At 46.3% G+C, this 17,698-nt stretch overlaps 1 protein-coding gene across 1 annotated transcript; it reads left to right on the forward strand.

Moving 5' to 3' along the window:
- Positions 1–5,716: 5,716 nt before the first annotated feature.
- RNF215 (ring finger protein 215) lies at positions 5,717–16,233 on the forward strand. The gene is made up of 10 exons (XM_056859623.1): positions 5,717–6,007; positions 10,728–10,856; positions 11,652–11,723; positions 11,804–11,889; positions 12,796–12,850; positions 13,390–13,494; positions 13,749–13,865; positions 13,947–14,084; positions 14,580–14,682; positions 16,165–16,233. The coding sequence occupies exons 1-10, from the start codon at positions 5,717–5,719 to the stop codon at positions 16,185–16,187; spliced, it is 1,119 nt and encodes a 372-aa protein (XP_056715601.1). The 3' UTR covers positions 16,188–16,233.
- Positions 16,234–17,698: the final 1,465 nt, after the last annotated feature.

A 17,698-nucleotide genomic window follows, 5' to 3' on the forward strand; every position in this document is an offset into this window, starting at 1 on the left:
CATGGACACACTCAGGGTAGAGCACTTGCTCTGTATGCAGGAGGTCCCAGGTTCAATCCCTGGCACCTCCAGTTACAAAGATCTGGTATTAGGTGATGGGAAAGACCTCTGCCTGAGACTCTGGAGGACCACTGCCAAAGCTGACTGACGTTGATAGACCAATGGCCCGACTCTGTGCAAGGCAGCTTCATGTGACATTAGTCAAGCCACTACTTCTCATCTGATGATGGTGGTGAAAAGTGCCATTAAGTAACAGCTGACTTATGGGGACCCCACAGGTTTTTTAAAGGGAAGACAGAAATCCATGTGGTTTCCTGTTGCCTGCCTTTGTGTAGCAACCCTGGACTTCTCTGGTGGTCCCCCATCCAAGTACTAAGCAGGGCTGACTCTGCTTAGCTTCCAAGATGTGATGAGATCGCGCTGGGCCATCTGATAATACCAACCTTCAAAACAGAGTTGTTGTGAGGATTACTGACATCGTGGATGTGAAGAAGTTCGAATATCCTAAAACACTATATAAATACTAAGTATACTAAGTTCGTGCATCTAATAATACTGATCCAGGTAGTCAGGGCTGTGTGTTGTTATTTTGAAACCTCAACTGATGTTTAATTTGGTTTACTCAGCAAGGCACCCAATCCCATAGAGAGAGATACCTGCCACCTTTTGCAAACATCTGATACAATCTGTGGCTTATGAAAGCCCATGACACAATAAACCAAACTGCAGAAGCAACCATTATGAACATATAAAGCAGCCTTATACTGAGCCTTTGTGCCATCCATTTCAGTATTACCTGTTCTGATGGGCAGTGACTCTCTTGTATCTTGGGCAGAGACTTTTTCTACTTAAGATCTTTCACCCGGAGATGCCAAGTCGCTACCATAGAGCCCTACCATGACACTCTTGTGGTACATGAGGCTACCTCCACGTGCTCCTCATAAGCCTGAAAGCGAGAGTGGCTTAGAACTGTACACTGCTAATAATGGGTTGTTTACAAAGTTGAAGGCAAGCATCTGATCTAATCTTGCACAACTATTTTCAAGATGAGGTTACAGACACCTGAAGAGGTTTGCATTTGCCAAACATTCCTGGCATTCATTGTGTTTGAGGCAATTGATTTGCAGTGCAAACTTAAATCCTTCTAAGTCCACTGAGGTCAGTGGATTTAGAAGGGTGTAACTCCATTTAGAATTGTATCGCGACTACTGTTTCCTGGGTTTGTAAATTGTGTGCATGGATCCCATGTGGGATTGTGAGTGCTGGGATTCTGGGAGTGATCTGCTGTTGGCAGATGAGCAGGCTCTTCTCCTTCTCTCTCTCTCCCTCTCTTGATCAAATAGCATCTACAGAAAGGAACTAATTATTTCCTGCCCTTTTGATCAGTACCTACTAAGCTGCTCTGAGCCCGGCTTTTACCGGGGAGGCCGAGGTAGAAACATGATAAAACAAACAAATAAATAAAGCCAAGTGGGTCCTATTGTCTGCTGAGAGAATGGGGAGACAGGAGGGGAGGAAGGGGCCAGTACATACGGAAATAATCTTTAATATTCATGCTTCTCAATCCACAGATACAAAACTGCAGGATACATAACACTGCATGTGAGACACTCTAGACACTGACTCACCAAGTAGGTGGTCAATAGAATTAGGATAGGGAGTTGCAGAAAGTAACATAGGTTTGGAAGGGTGCCTAGTTCTAAATTTTTGAGAACTGGAGTCAAGAAGCAAGTGATGCATTTTAATTTCATGTCTCTCAAGAATATGGTGCTGATTTTCTTTTGTGAGAAAGATGGGAGAGATCTCAAAGGCAAGGATCCTGCTAGGATATGTGCTTACCAAGATAATGCTGCTGCAGTTGTCTTGTTTGGGGGCTTCCTAGAGGCACCAGGTTGGCCACTGTGTGAACAGACTGCTGGACTTGTACTTTGGTCTGATCCAGCATGGCCTTTCTTATGTTCTTATACAATGAGTCATTTCTGTATGGCCATCTTGCAAATCAAGTTTTCTCAAGTCAAGGGTCCAGCTATAGGTGGTCTCACATTGACGCCCTTCCAGGAATTAGACCGGAGCTTTCCAGTTTTTCAAAATAATAGGTTGCAGCTTACCAGCTTTCCCATTCAATCTTTTCCAGTTCCCCATCCCACATAGTTTTTGCCCATGCATGTTGCACAATCCCTGGAATGGCCTCTTTGGTGGTCAAAAGGGGCCCTTCCTTCTTTTGCTTTGCTGCATGATTGCCCTTTCCCGGCCCTATAACTCCATAAGAACGTAAGAGATGTCCTGCAGGATGAGACCACTGGTTCCATCTAGTTCAGCATCTTATTTCACACAGTGGCCAACCAGTTGCCCTGCAGCACTAACAAACAGGGCATGGATTCAAGTCCAGTAGCACCTTAGAGACTAATAAGATTTTCAGGGTATAAGCTTTCGAGAGTCAAGGCTCCCTTTGTCAAATCTGATGAAGATCTGAGTGGACTCGAATCTATCTGTTCTAGTGCAGACCAACACAGCTACTCTCTGAAATAAACAGGGCATAGAGGCCAAGGCCTTCCCCTGATGTTTCCTCCTAGCATAGGTACTCAAAGGTTTATGGTCTCTGGGCATCACCCTAGCCTTTAGTTATCATGGCTAGTAGCCACAGATGGGCATCTCTTCCATGAATCTGTATAATTCCTTTAGAAAGCTATCTTTGTTAGTGACTATTACTACATTCACTGGCAGTGACTTGTACAGTTTAATTCCTTGTTGAATGAAGTTTTGTCCATCCTGAGTCTGCTGCCCATCAACTTCACTGGATGCCCTCAAGTCCTAGTATTATAAAATGGGAAAACTATCTCTTTATCTCCTTTCTCTACCCTGTACCTAATTATATAAACCTCTATTATGTCCCCCTTCAATGTCTTTTTTCTAAACTGAAAAGTCCCAGATTCTTTGGCCTCTCCCCATAGAGGTTTCCCAGCACCTTTATTATCTTGATTGCCCTCTTCTGCACTTTCCCCAGCTCTGCAACTATTTTTTTTAGATAACCAGTATTCCGAAGTAGCCATCCCATGGATCTACAAGGTCATTACTACGTATTTTAATTTTAGACACTTTCCTAATATTCTCTAGCATTGAATTTGCCTTTTTCACATGCCATTGCACACTGACTCAATGAGCTATGCACAACAACCCCGAGATATCTTTCCCTCTCAGTCTCCACCATTTCAGACCCCATCTGTTAATATTTTAATCCAGGACTTTTTGTTTCAGTGTGCATCATCTTGCATTTACCTGAAGTTCATCAGCCAGGTTGCTGTCCACTCACCCAGTTTAGATCCTCTATGAACTCTTCACAATCCACCTTGGTATTCATCAACCTGAATAATTTGGCATTATATTCAAACTTGGCCACTATGCTGCTTACCCCCTACTTCCAGATTCTTTATGGGTAAGTCAAATAGCACCAGACTCAATACATATCCTTGTGGGCCCCCACTGCTTTCTTCCCTTCATCGTGAAGACTGTCAAGTTACTCTAACTCACTGCTTCTTGTCCTTCAACCAATTTTAATCCATTAGCGAAACAGGAAGCAGAAAGCAGGAATAAATGGACAGTTCTTACAATCAACTATTAACTGCCTCTGTGCAACAAAGCATCTAGTGCATGGGTTTTAAATGAGGGGGGAATCCCCCCCAGGGGGGATTTTAGGGTTCGGGGGGGAGGGGAATTGGGATCACTATTCAACAAAGTGTGATGTCCTGTAGATTATGCACAATCTGTAAAATTGTAGTTTGTTTTTTTGAGTTAGACTATCTTGGGAAGGGGGGAATTCTGAACAGTGGTGAAAGGGAGGAACAGAGCAAAAAAGGTTGAGAACCGCTGATCTAGTGCATATAGTTCAGAGGCTCTTCCCCTTGTGTGAACCAAGCGGCCTGTCTGTCTTTCTTTTGCAGCAAAAATAAACAGCTGTCTTGTGGCGGTTTAAAATTTACCGAATGCAATTCCAGCATAAACTTTGGTGGACTGGAGCCCATGACTTCAGCGAACCCCTAGTTCACTAAAGCTGATGTAGGAATAGGGTTGCCAGGACCCTCTTTGTCACCTGGGGGAGATTTTAGGGGCAGAGCCTGAGGAGGGTGGGGTTTGGGGAGGGACTTCAGTGCCATAGAGTCCAATGGCCAAAGCGGCCATTCTCTTCAGGTGAACCGATCTCTATCGGCTGGAGATCAGTTGTAATAGCTGGAGATCTCCAGCTAGTACCTGGCAGTTGGAGAAAAAATCAGTACAACTCACTATATTCAAAAATTCATTAACAATGTGCTAACAATAAGACAACAACAATAAAGTGCAAAAATTACAAAAATTACACACAAAATATATACAAATATAGTTATTTACAGGATAGTTATCACAAGCATAATAGCAAACTCCAAATAACCAGGCAACAGTCTATATCCAAGGCAAAAAGTTTCTTCAAATCCAACTGTGGACGACAATGTCAAATCAAATGGCACAAGGTCCAAAAGAAGTCCATCAAAGGAGGACCTTGTGCCATTTGATTTGACATTGTCGTCCACAGCTGGATTTGAAGAAACTTTTTGCCTTGGATCTAGACTGTTGCCCGGTTATTTGGAGTTTGCTATTATGCTTGTGATAACTATCCTGTAAATAACTATATTTGTATATATTTTGTGTGTAATGTTTGCACTTTATTGCGGTTGTCTTCTTGTTAGCACGTTGTTAATGCATTTTTGAATATAGTGAGTTGTACAGATTTTTTTCTCCAGCTTCTTGTTATCAGTACTGTGAGTACTTTTTACAGTACCTGGCAGTTGGCAACCCTAATGTAGGAATATATATATAGGAAAAGAGGAAGACCCAACAAGAGATGGATGGACTCAATAAAGGAAGCCACAGCCTTCAATTTGCAGGATCTGAGCAGGGCTGTCAAAGATAGGACATTTTGGAGGACTTTAATTCATAGGGTCGCCATGAGTCGGAACCGACTTGACGGCACTTAACACACACACACACATATATAGATTATAAAAATATAAATATAAACAAACAAACAAACATATACATATATAAATATAAATAAATAAATAAATACATACATATATATATATATATATAGAGAGAGAGAGAGAGAGAGGAATATATATATATATATATATATATATATATATATATATATATATATATATATATATATATTATAAATATAAATTATAAATATAGAGATTATACACATATAATATCTAAAGTGCCACAAGGCTCCTGTTTATCTTTTTTTTTTTTTGCCCGTAAAAGCCAAATCTTGTTCAGTCTTCACCGCCTGCCAGGTTTGTTTCGTTTTTGATCTGACCATCTGAGGCATTAATCGCTTTCAATCCCTTGAAAATCCCTCAGGATTTCCTACTGAACTCCACGTCGTCCGCCCGCCCGCCCGCCCGCCCAGGAGCACCGGGCAGAAGAGCGGCCTGCCCGGAAAGCCGCGAGAAGACAGAGCCTAGAGAAGCGGGCGGCTTTCCTCCTGGCGGCCAGCGCCTGTCCCTGCCCTCCCGCGGGGACCTCCAAAATCGACCTCGGTGCCGCGCCGCGCCCTTCCCAACCGGGTAGGCCTCTCTCCCCAGCGAAGCCCCAGGCGGGCCGGCGCTTCCCTCCCTGGAGGGAGGCCGAGTTTTGCGCCGCCGCCGGCCGCGGAGGAGGCGGGCCAGGCTGCCTGGCCATGATGGCGGCGGCGGAGGCTGCGGCGGCGCCGGTGCTGCTGTCGTGCCTGCTGGGCCACCTGGGGGGCCTGCTGGGGGCGGCCGGGCAGGGCTCCGGGGCCGCGGGCCAGGCCCGAGTGGAGGTGCTGTTGCTGCCGCCGCCGCCCGAGGAGCTGCCCGAGGCCGGCGACAGTTACACCCTGCAGGGCGCGCTGCTGGGCAGGCCCGGCCTGGAGCGCGAGAAGCCGCGGCGAAAAGCCGGCGAGGAGGTGGAGGAGGAGCAGGAGGAGATCCGGGGCGGCCTGGTGCTGGTGAGCGGGCCTCGAGGCGGCCTTCCCCCGGGGCCAGGGAGGGGTTCTCCGGGGGGTCGGTGGGGGGGATCAAATGACTGCCCCGAACATGGACCTCCCTCTTACCCCCCACCCAAATCTTTTTTTAAAAAATAAATTTTTATTATTATTTTCCCACAATTATTAATCCCATAGCTTAACAATGACAGTCAGTCAAAACAAATGGTTAAAAAATTTACATATAATCAAAAATGGTTGACTTCCCCTACTCCTCCCTTCATCTTGTGATGAGTTAGTTAGCAATCTCCTTTGCGCAAAATTCTAATCCTAATACTATTGTTAATATTTATTGATCTCTTTGACATTGATATTTTTCAAGGGGGAAAAAAAGTAATAGTTGATACTATCGGATAAAGGAAAGGGAAAAGAAAAAAGGAAATAACAAGAAAAGAAATAGTAAATCTCACTAATAATAAATGGATTAGTATAATAAAGAGCACTTGATTATTTCCGTTGAAAATTAATTAGTTTGTAAGTCCTCCATTTCTCCCTAACACTCATTTAATACATATTGTTTTTCTAGTAAATTGATATCATCCCCCCCACCCAAATCAAAGGGGTTATCGAACACAGGCCATTGATGCATGAGAGGTTTGGCCTTGGATTTGCCCATCTCTCGATGCACATTTTCCCCATCTGAATTCTCAAAACTCAAAAATAAGCCCCCCGTGCAGAGTTTCGAGAACTCAGATGGGGAAAATGTGCATCTAGAGATGGGCAAATCCAAGGCCAAACATCTCATGCATCAATGGCCTGTGTTCTATAAACCTCCCGTGCATCAGTGGCCATAGGGAGGTTTTTGCCTTGGATTTGCCGCTGTCTATATGCACATTTCCCCTGTCCAGATTCTCAAAACTCATATTGGTCATTTATGCACAGGAGGTTTTTCCTTCAATTTGCCTCTCTAGAGATGCTCCTTCTCCCCATCGGAATTCCCAGAACTCTACATGGCGGCTTATTTTTGAGTTTTAAGAATTTGAATGGGGGAAATGTGCACCTAGAGAACAGCAAATCCAAGGCAAAACATCCCATGCATAAATGGCCATTGATGCACGGGAGGTTTTGCCTCGGGTTTGCCGCTCTTAAATGCACATTTTCCATGTCTGAATTCTCAAAACTCTGCATGGGGGGCTCATTGTGGAGTTTTGAGAATTTGGATGGGGAAAATGTGCATCTAAAGAGTGGCAAATCCAAGGCAAAACCGCCCGTTTTGAATAAGCCCCCATGCAGGGGTTTGAGAAAGCGGATGGGGAAAATGTGCATCTAGAGAGCTGCAAATCCAAGGCAAAACCTCCCGTGCATCAATGGCCATACATGCAAATGTGGGGAGGGCTGCTCCTGCTTTCCCACCGAAAACCCACTTGCTATCCTGGCGTGTGAGACATCCTAATCTACATGCATGTCCATGGAATTTAATACATCCCCCGTTATTTACCTTACCCCTCAGCCAAGATTTTTTTCTGACGCAGTTTGCAACAAATAAAACCCACCAGGAAGGCCCCAATTTCAGGGATCCGTTGGGTCTCTGGCGGGTAGGTGATGCCATGTGATATAGGCTAGGTTCCAGGCTCTTGTCTTTCTGCAGGGGGGCAGGAGGAGCTTCTGCAGGTAGACCTGAGGGCTGGCTGATGGCATTTGATGGCAAGTGAAACAGACCAGATTAGAAATGTAAAATTTCTGGAAATGTTGAAACCATGGGAAAAGTGGGGGGTTTCCCCCACCCCTAGGAACCATTTTAATAGTGCATTATCATCAATCTAGTATATTTGTATACTAGCATACATATTCTAGCTTATTACTCTAATAAATAAACAAATATATACTTGAACAAATATATACTTGAAAGTATGTTGAATGTGTCTACAGTATGCAGAGGAATTATTATTATCTAATGATGTAGACCTGGATGGCCCAGGCTAGCCTTATCTCGTCAGATCTTGGAAGCTAAGCAGGGTCAGCCCTGGTTAGTATTTGGATGGGAGACCACCAAGGAATACCAGGGTTGCTGTGCAGAGGAAGGCACTGGCAAACCACCTCTGTTAGTCTCTTGCCATGAAAACCCCCAAAAGGGGTCGCCATAAGTTGGCTGCTACACACACACACACACACAATGATGTAGATTGGTGGTATTCTATGACTCGCCAAGAGCCACATTCGCAGTTGCCATCAGCCAGAAGAGCCACTTTGACTTCCGTCCCTGGCACAAGGCCTTCATGTCAAGGAGGCTTCCAGCTCACCCACTTATCCTGTAGTGCCTTTTTCAAGGTGGGAACCATCTGCCAACTACAAGCCTCATCAGGCAATGAATGGCCTTGGCCTGTTTTCCTGAAATGTGGGGCAGGTGTCACATGGGGGAACAGTGCTCAGAAGAGCCACCGTTGGCATGTCAAACAGGCACATGTGACTCCTGATCCACTGACTGTCACTGATGTAGATTGTCTAACACAGGGCTTCTTAAACTTTTTCCACTCGCGACCCCTTTTCGCCTGAGAAATTTTTACGTGACCCCAAGTATATAGGTATAGAAAATGGGTATACAAATCAAACCTTTATTGATAATAAATCATAATGAAATTTATTTTAAAACAATTATTTTACTGTTGCCAAATTTTCGCAACCCCACATTGTTACCCCCCCATATGGGGTCGCGACCCACAGTTTAAGAAGTGTTGGTCTAACATAAACATCTTCATACTACACATTTGGAATGAATAAAACCTGATATTATAAAGCATTTAACTTATTCCAAGCTAGAATATTTCACAGGAAAAAATTTTCTCAGCTCTCTCCAAAATTTCCAGTTTTTGTATTGGAAAAATTGAGGGGGAATTCCTCAGGGAGAAAAAAACTGGTTAAACAAGTATTGACTGACAGTACAACCCTAAACACAGTTACACCTTTCTAAGTCCCTTGAAGTCAATGGTTTTAGGAGGATGTAACTCTACATAGGATTGTGATGATAGCAGCAGTTAGAATGGCACTCATTGTCTGGGTGCTGATGGGCAGCAGGTCAAAACTTTTGTGAGGCCTGGTTCAGATATGAAGAATCTGACTATCACATTTATATCACCCACTTCCTCCAAAGAGCTCAAGGGGGTTGTATATAGTTTTCTTTTCTCTTTTTAATCCTATCAACAAGAATAATGGAAAGAAAAGTTACTGGAATATGCAATTATGGTTAAAATGACCAAAATGGTAAATGGTGATAAGAATTATGAAAAAAATTATGAAAAATGGAAATTATCAATATGTTGAGGTTTAACTATAATAAAAATAAGTGAGTAGAGGCCAATTGACTATAGTGATTATTGTGTTGTGAAATTTTATCTAATCTCATATTTGGAAAATATAAAATATGTTTGATAAGGTGATTAGTTTTAGGTTTCATTATTAGTAATGCTAAAGTTTTCTTTTTCAAGCTGGGAAGCCATTTTGATTGTATAATTGTACAAATGTAATCTGATTTGTTTTTCACTTTTTGTCCTTTTCAGTTTTACTGCTGAAAACCTCATTTCCCTCTTTACCCCCTGTATTCCCCTTATATGGAAAAAAGTAAAGCCAATTTTAAAAAATCCTCTCAACAACACTGTGAGGTAGAGCCTGCAGGATCCTTGGGCTCACATGCTCCCTCCCTTATGCTCAACAATTAAAACCTTAAACAAAACACGAACATAGGTGGCCAGAATTAGAATGCCATGTATGTATAATGTTTTGCCGGAAATACAAAGAAATCCATCATTATTGTGTGTACTGATGGATTTCTTTGTATTTGCAGCAATGCATTATACATACATGGCATTCTGATTTTGGCCACCTACCGTATATACTCGCGTATAAGCCGAGTTTTTCAGCCCAAAAAAAGGGCTGAAAAAGCCGAACTCGGCTTATACGCGGGTCAATACGGTAGAGGGGGGAGGGGGGAAGAGGGAGAAGGGAGGGGGGAACTTACCTCCATCACCGCCGCTGCCGGGCCCAGGCGCCTTCCTCCGGCCGGCAGGGACCTTCCCACCCAGGCAGGAGGCCCCCGCCGGCCGCGCCGCTGCCGGCCGCGCGCCTGGACGCCTTCGGCCGGCCGGTGGGGGCCTCCTGCCAGCCCAGGAAGGTCGCGCCGCCGCCACCGATTCGCCGCCTTTCCAGGTAAGGGGCTCTTCCCCCTCCCCCCTTGAATGGCACTGGGGTCGGGGTGGGTTGGGGTGGGTTGGAAGAGCCCGGAGGCCGGCGGGAGGGCGACCTGGGGCAGGGCCCTGCGCTCTAAAATGGCGGCCGCCATTTTAGAGCGCAGCATTGCCGGTAAAGGGAATTTCTTATTGACCCTCGGCTTATACGCGGGTCAATAAGAAATTCCCTTTTCTGGCCTCAAATTTGGGGGGTCGGCTTATACTCGGGTCGGCTTATACCCGAGTATATACGGTATGTTTGTGTTTTGTTTGAGGTTTCTTCCTTAGCATAGTGGTGCTTTATTTTGATTGTAGTACAACAATTAAAACCATCACAGCAACCTACAGCTGGTCGTTATGTCTTTGCTCCCTTATAAAGTAGGATTCCAAGCTATGGGGTTGCCATGTAAATTGAAGCGTTGGATTAAATTGTTGTGCACAATGTGAGGGAGCGTGCCTCATTCACATAGTGACAAATGCTGGGTCAGCCTGGACCTCAACAAGAGTGCCTTCCCTTTTTTCAGGTAGGGGATACTGACCCCAAGCTAGAGGATGATGATGGGTGGATTGGCGTTGTCCCAGTGGGTGAAGAACAGGCTGAGATCCCCAGAGGCAGCAGAGAAGAATCCTTCACCACGGCCGTGGTCAACAAAGTAAGTTAGCCACTCTTCCTACTCTTACCCTCTGAGTGTAATCCTACACATGGATATTTCACTCTTGATAACAGCATCATGAAGGGATGATCTGCATGTGTGACTTGCCTACTGCAGATATAGTATCACAAGCAGGACTACCTTTGTATCACCTCACCTTGAGTGCAACAACTTTCAGTGGAGCTAGGTCACACATTCGGTTGCCTGTAATCAAGGGTTGCGCTTCTTTGTGTGAACCAGCCCCATCTTCAAGGAGATCACATGGCTCCTCTGTGAGATCGGGCAGCTGGAGGTAAGATTTTTTTTAAACAAATAATATGGGATTGTTTGTGCTGTTGACCAGGCTGGTGCATACTGTGGGCCATGGTAACTCAAATGCTCGACCAAGAATAGGCAGAATTCTGCAATTTGACCAAGTGAAGCAGATCTGTGTTTCCTTCTCTTGTATTATTTACAGTGCAACCCTAAGCAGAGTTAGGCCCTTGGATTTAGAAGGGTATAATGCTGTTTAGGATTGCACTTTGAGACTGCAATCATATGGATGCTTTGAAGTAACTGTGGTTACAAATTGCAAGGGTGCTTGTTTGCTTCTGCCAGCTGTGTGGGTGGGGTGGGCAGCTACTCTGAAGTTCTAGCATGTGGCCACTACCAGTAGGGGGGAAACTAGGGAGAAACCAGTGCAGCCTTGGCAAGCTAGCAGAAACAAGCAAGGAACTATAATACTTTTTCTCTGGAGGTGTTAGAAACGCAAGTGGGGTGTTCTTCACTTTTTCTATGCGGCGTCTTTCTCCGCAGATGAAGCGGGCCCTCGTCTTGGGTGCCTCAGCCCTGCTCATCCTTGCCCTGAATCAGAACGCAATCCGAGAGGTAAATGCTCGCTGCCTCCTTTTTCCTGCTGAGAGCCATCCCAGCAGCCCCAGTGACTCTTTCTTTCCTTCCTGCTGCAGTTGGATGTCTCCCAGGTTCTCTCGAAGCCTGTGATCATCATCCAGACTTCGGAAAATGTTACCAAGCTCCTTGGAGCACTGCTGCGGTGAGACTGGTGTGCCGAAGGGGAGAGGGCAGGGTTGTGTTTCTATAGTTCTGTTTCACTTGCTACTTCAGGCCTGTAGATACCTGCTCTGTTGGTTGCCTTTGGTGAATATGAATTGACCTTATTACAGACTTGTTCTCCTCCAGGCAGTTGGCAGCCCTATGGGTTGGGGGCTGGCTTGGAGGAAGGAAGAGGGTCTTCTCTAGGTCTAAACCTGGATTATTTTACTTGTCAGATCAATATGGAAACTGTATCTTCACTTGGTTTGTTCTCCCCCCCCCCCACAGCTTGTAGGGTTATCTTCATATTAGAAAAGAGCAAAATTTACAATACAATATGATTAAAGAAGGGGAGGGAAAAACCTTCAACCCTCCTCCAGTTTGTTGAGGAAACAGAGCTAAAATATGATTGCCTTGGTGCTTGCTCATGGGTTATATTCAGGAGAATGAAGCTGTTTGGGGCCATAGCCCCCAAAATGAATTTTCTCTGCCTTTTTTGGAGTGTTTTACACTGCGATCCTAAACTGAGTTACATTGACTCAAATGGTATAACTAGTTAGGATTGCACTGTTTAGCTTTCTAACTCACCCCCGTGCAAGGGCCTGGAGCAGAGCATAATGCTTAAAAAGTTGAGTTCAACCCGGATGCTGATGCTGATTCGTGGTCACTGTGCAACAAATCATGGTTTAAAACATGCCTAGTCTCATGGGGTTGCTGTGGGTGAAGTACCTTCTCTTTCATACAGGGCTTTTGCTCAGTGGGGAAAGTTAATCTACTTTGAGAGACGGGCTTTCTGTAGGTCAAGAGAGTTAGTGTTGCTTCCCCTCACTTCCATAGGTGTTGGCTCTCAAGAGTGGGACAGAGGCACTGATGGATCTGTTTTCTCTCTCTCTCTTTCTCCGTGCAGAGGTCTCCGTGCAACAGCAAAAATCACATACAAAGCTGTGCTGCTGGAGAATGTGGTATGCAGTCACTGGGGGAGAAGGCTTTTATCCTCTGGCTAGAGGATTTGTATAGTATATATTTGAATCCAGCCTTTTCACTTGTTTATTACTTCTGTATTGTGTAAAATTGCTTTGCAAGCCACCAGCTTGTTTCCATGAGTCAACATGCAGTATCTAATGAGGCCATGAGGTGTGTTTGGATGGCGTGCTATTAGTACCAGTGCAGGAGGGGAGAACCACATTCGCTGCTTGGAAGGATTGGTGGGATAAAAATGTGACAAGAATAGGTTGCAGTATGCTGGCTGCTTATACATTTGTTATGAGGTGGTTCCTCCGGCTGTAGATACAAAGAGACACTAGAAATGATCAGTTTTCTTGATGGTCACAGCTGCTGGGCAGGTAGCTTATATAGCAGCCCTTGTGTTAGAAACAAATGTTTTGAAATCCACCTATGTTTATGGATGCATGTATAGTCTGGACTCTTGGGTTTTGAATGTCCCTGTGATCTCTTTCCACTGCTGAGCCTGTGGATGCATCTCTGCATCTTTCATTTTTAGGGGGTGACTTTGACACTGTGGTCGACCTGTGGCCTCTCCCGGGGTGGCCTGTATGGAGAATGGCAGGGAGTCATCTGTACAGGAGAGAACAGCTCGAGAGTCCAGGTTTGTGCCCCTCCTGGGTGTCCTGCATAAGGATTTGCCCTTGGACACAGGGATCTGGGGTGGCGTGTAAGGGTGTGATGTCCCTCTTCCCTGGCCGCATTTACAATAAATGTCATCATATTTAATGATGTTTTTAATTGAATACGTCCATTGAAGTTAATGGGCTTAGAAAGGTGTAATTCTGCTTAGAATGCCACTGTTGACTGATGTTTATCCAGGCTCTGAGTCATACTTCTTATACGGCCTCTTTGCAGAAGTACCTCCAGCAGCTGTGGAATGCCATCCTGCTGATTGCTCTAATCTTGTGCACGGGAGTGATTGTGCAGGCACAGCGGCAATCCCGGCATAGCCAGCTGGACCAAGACTCTGAGGTGCGTGCCCCCCACCCCCAGTTCATTCAGAAGAAAGACTTCTGTGCAGGAGGGGCCTAAACCTGGTTTCCCCTTTTATAGCTAGACCTGAAGCAGCACATTGCACAGCGGTTGTCGGCCCTGAAAACCCGCCGTTACCACCCCGGCAAACTGCCTCGGAGCTGGGCTCACGAGATTGACAGCTGCGCCATATGTCTGGACCAATTTCACAAGAACCAGGTAACATTTGGCACAAGACAAACATGTGTCTCAGAAAGCAGTAACATTAATATCGCTAGGACTGTATGTACTCTGACCTTAAAAGTATATATAATCACAATTCTAAACAGAGAATACCTAAGCTTTCTCTGCCTGGGACCCTGGCGAGCATCTGCCAGTGATAGAAGATGATACTAGGCTCAGTAGACTTGGTACAGGGCAACCTCCTAAGTTCCTGGTCTCCCCCTTTCAAATGGGAACCAGAAACTGTGTGACTCTATTTTTTTCCTGTGTCCATGGGTTGAGCTGTTTGTGGTGCAAGGCACTTGTGGGTCTTGCCATGTACATGGTGAGGGGAGTGTGTGTCAAACTAGACAGCCGCTTGCCCTTTCCCTGCTGGTGATCTGACAAGCAAGGTAACAACCCCTGTTGGGAGCAACCCTCTGGTTTGCCATTTGGCTTATGCAGTCCAAGCCTTCAGCATAGCCACTGAGTCCTTTTCTTCTTGCGCGGCAGTGTCTTCGAGTGCTACCCTGCTTGCACGAATTTCACCGGGACTGCGTGGATCCGTGGCTCCTCTTGCAGCAGACGTGCCCCCTCTGCAAACACAACATTCTGGGTAAGATTCCCTGCCCCCCTCCACTGCAGGAAAGTCAGAAGCCACCAAAGTCTTCTATTCTGGTCCCACTTGGAGCGGTGGATTCTGATCTGGAGAACCGGGTTTGATTCCCCAGTCCTTCACATGAGCGGTGGAGGCTAATCTGGTGAACTGGATTTGTTTCCCCACTCCTACACATGAAGCCAGCTGGGCAAGTTACAGCTCTGTTAGAACTCTCAGCCCCACCTACCTCACAAGGTATCTGTTGTGGGGAGGGGAAGGGAAGGAGATGGTAAGCCGGTTTGAGTCTCCCTTAAGTGGTAGAGAAAGTCGGCATATAAAAACCAACTCTTCTTTACTTCTGCAGGCTTCTAGGCAAGCTGAGAACAAGGCCTTTTGCATGGCTAAGACACCCCCCCTGCTTTCCATAGTCCTGTCTTGCAGAGCTGGTAGAATGGTATTGAGAACTGAGTGGGCGGAAAGGAATGGTGCTTCTTAAAAGCCTGTTGTCTCAGAGCTGTCCTTGAATTCCAAATGTGTTGGAGATGGCTGTGACTGTGTGGGAGTGAGGGAAAGACACTCAATATATTCTTAGAGGCAGTCTTTATTATAGTTTCATACATTCCCCAGTTTCCAAAGCCGGTTTCAGAGCTGGAGCCTTGTACTGAACGCTGGAGTGAGTTTGATTCATGAGCTCTGCTAATTTATGATCCCAAAACTTATTCTGGATAGAGTCTGGTCAGAAGGTCCTCCTCCCTGGTAGTTGCCAGAGCAGGAGGCAGCACAGCCAGCCAGGATATTTTTATACTCAATATTTCCACTTCTTGTAAGAGACACTTTACAAAAGAGAAGATGAGGGGACGACACGTTGCTAGAAGCCAGCGTCCTTATATATTTAAAAAAATGTGCTGCTTCCCATCAGAGGAAAGTGCTGAGTACCTTTTTGGAAAAACGTTGCTAAGAACAAACTTTTTCTTTGTTTGGGAAAAAAAGAACTATGCATGTTCTCAGTGGCTCAGGAGAGCCAGTGTGGTGTAGTGGTTAAGAGCGGTGATCTGGAGAACCGGGTTTGATTCCCCACTCCTCCACATGAGCAGCGGAGGCTAATCTGGTGAACTGGATTTGTTTCCCCACTCCTACACATGAAGCCAGCTGGGTGACCTTGGGCAAGTCACTCTCTCTCAGCCCCACCAGGTGTCTGTTGTGGGGAGGGGAAGGCGATTATAAGCCTGTTTGAGTCTCCCTTGAGTGGTAGAGAAAGTCGGCACATAAAGAACAACTCTTCTTCTTTGCGCTACCCTTCCCCGACTTACATAATCAGTTTTCAAGAGGTCCACATGGCAATAACTACTGAAGCCTGTCTTTCGCTATCATTCTCCCCCCCTTCAACAACGTCAGAACGCTGGTCTCAGACCATCGGGCAGGAGGTTCATCTGTCAACGAACAAGTTGCCCTCAGGGTCCCTGCCCTTCTAACAGAAACTTTCCTCTTTCTGCTTTTCAGGAAACTGCTGTGGGGATAGCTAGCAAGACTGCGGCCCATCCTTGAGGACTGATCTGCCAGCACTCCAGGGGAAAGCTGTGTGGGAGGGGGACAGAGCTTTGACCCCTGGAGCCTTTTGGCTTAGCGCAGCGAGGAAGCAACCCTCTTAACACTTCAGCTTCCTTGAGGTGGGAAATGTACGTATGTAAAATAATGCGTTCATCTGTTCCTGGACCCAGTTGTTCGTCTTCACTCCGGATTGAATGTGTTGCCCTTTTGGTGTGTCCAGTGGCATATCCAGATGGTGTAAACCCTGCTGTACCTGGCTGTCATGGGGATGGCCAATGGTCTCCTTCCTTGGAGAAATGAGACCTGGGCTGCTGCTTTTACCTCCACAGTCACATTATTCAGACAGCTTGAAGGCAGGAAGGGTTCCTGAGGGGTGTGTGGGGTCATATGGATCACCAGTGCTTGCTTAATTTATACTAACTTATTAGAGAAGGGCCTGACTGTATCCACAGGGCTGAGCAATACTGTGGAGGTGCCGTAAAACCCTGCCCCATTTGGGTTGCAGGGCTGAAGGCATCACTATGGGCATGTAAAGCCCCCATACTAATAAAAAACCAAGCAAGGAGCAACGTGTGCTGGTCTTTATATCATCCTGCCCTTGTATTGCCTTTTCCCCCTTCATGCTAGAAGACCCTGACATTTCCCCCGCATACTGGGCGCCGTTGCGCCCAGGCGCCGCGCCAGCGAAGTGGGGAGACTGAGAGAGCGAGGGCGCGCGCCTGGAATGACAAAGGACTGCTGGCGCTGGAAACCTCCTGCTCCGCTTCCCCCTCCCCAGAAGGAGTCTTGGCCGGCTCCCGGGGCAGCCCGGCCCCGCTGCGCTCGGCAGCTCACAGGGGCCTCCCACCCCCAGCTGGCTGGAGTCTTGGCCGGCTCCCGGGGCGGCCTGGCCCCACTGCCGCTGGGTGGCTGGGAGGGGCCTCCGGCCCCCAGCTGGCTGGCGGCTTCCTAGCCGGCTCCTGGGCGCGCCGGCTCTGCGCTGGGCTGCCACAGCCGGGCCTCTCCGCAGCTTTGCCCTTCTCCCCGGGGGCCGGATTCCCCCACATTCGCTCCATAAGACTCAGAGATTTCCCTCACTTTTGAGGAGGAAAAAAGTGCGTCTTATGGAGCGAAAAATACGGTATATTCCAAAATGTTTGCTTCTGTGCCTCCTTCCTCATTGGAAAGCTGCTAACATGGACTTGTGCAGAGATGCAACATATAACCTCCTTTAATGATCGCTTGTTTTCTCAGGCAGAAAGCTCAGAAACTTAATCAGGATATTGGATTTTTTCCTCCAGTTTTACTTTGTTGTTTTTCTGAGCTTGGGGAGAATCCTATTACTCATGGTCATGGTTGTTTGGAGAGGTCAACGAAGACATAACAGTTGGTAGCTTTGCCTGAGGCTATGATATTGTCCTCAGCTTGGAGGCAGAGGAGAGGATGCACTAAGAAACACAACCCAGCGTGTGATCCTAACAACTGGAAGAGAAGTAGTCAGTGTGAG

This window comes from Euleptes europaea, chromosome 13 (genome assembly GCF_029931775.1).
Source record: "Euleptes europaea isolate rEulEur1 chromosome 13, rEulEur1.hap1, whole genome shotgun sequence".
Taxonomy (NCBI): domain Eukaryota; kingdom Metazoa; phylum Chordata; class Lepidosauria; order Squamata; family Sphaerodactylidae; genus Euleptes; species Euleptes europaea.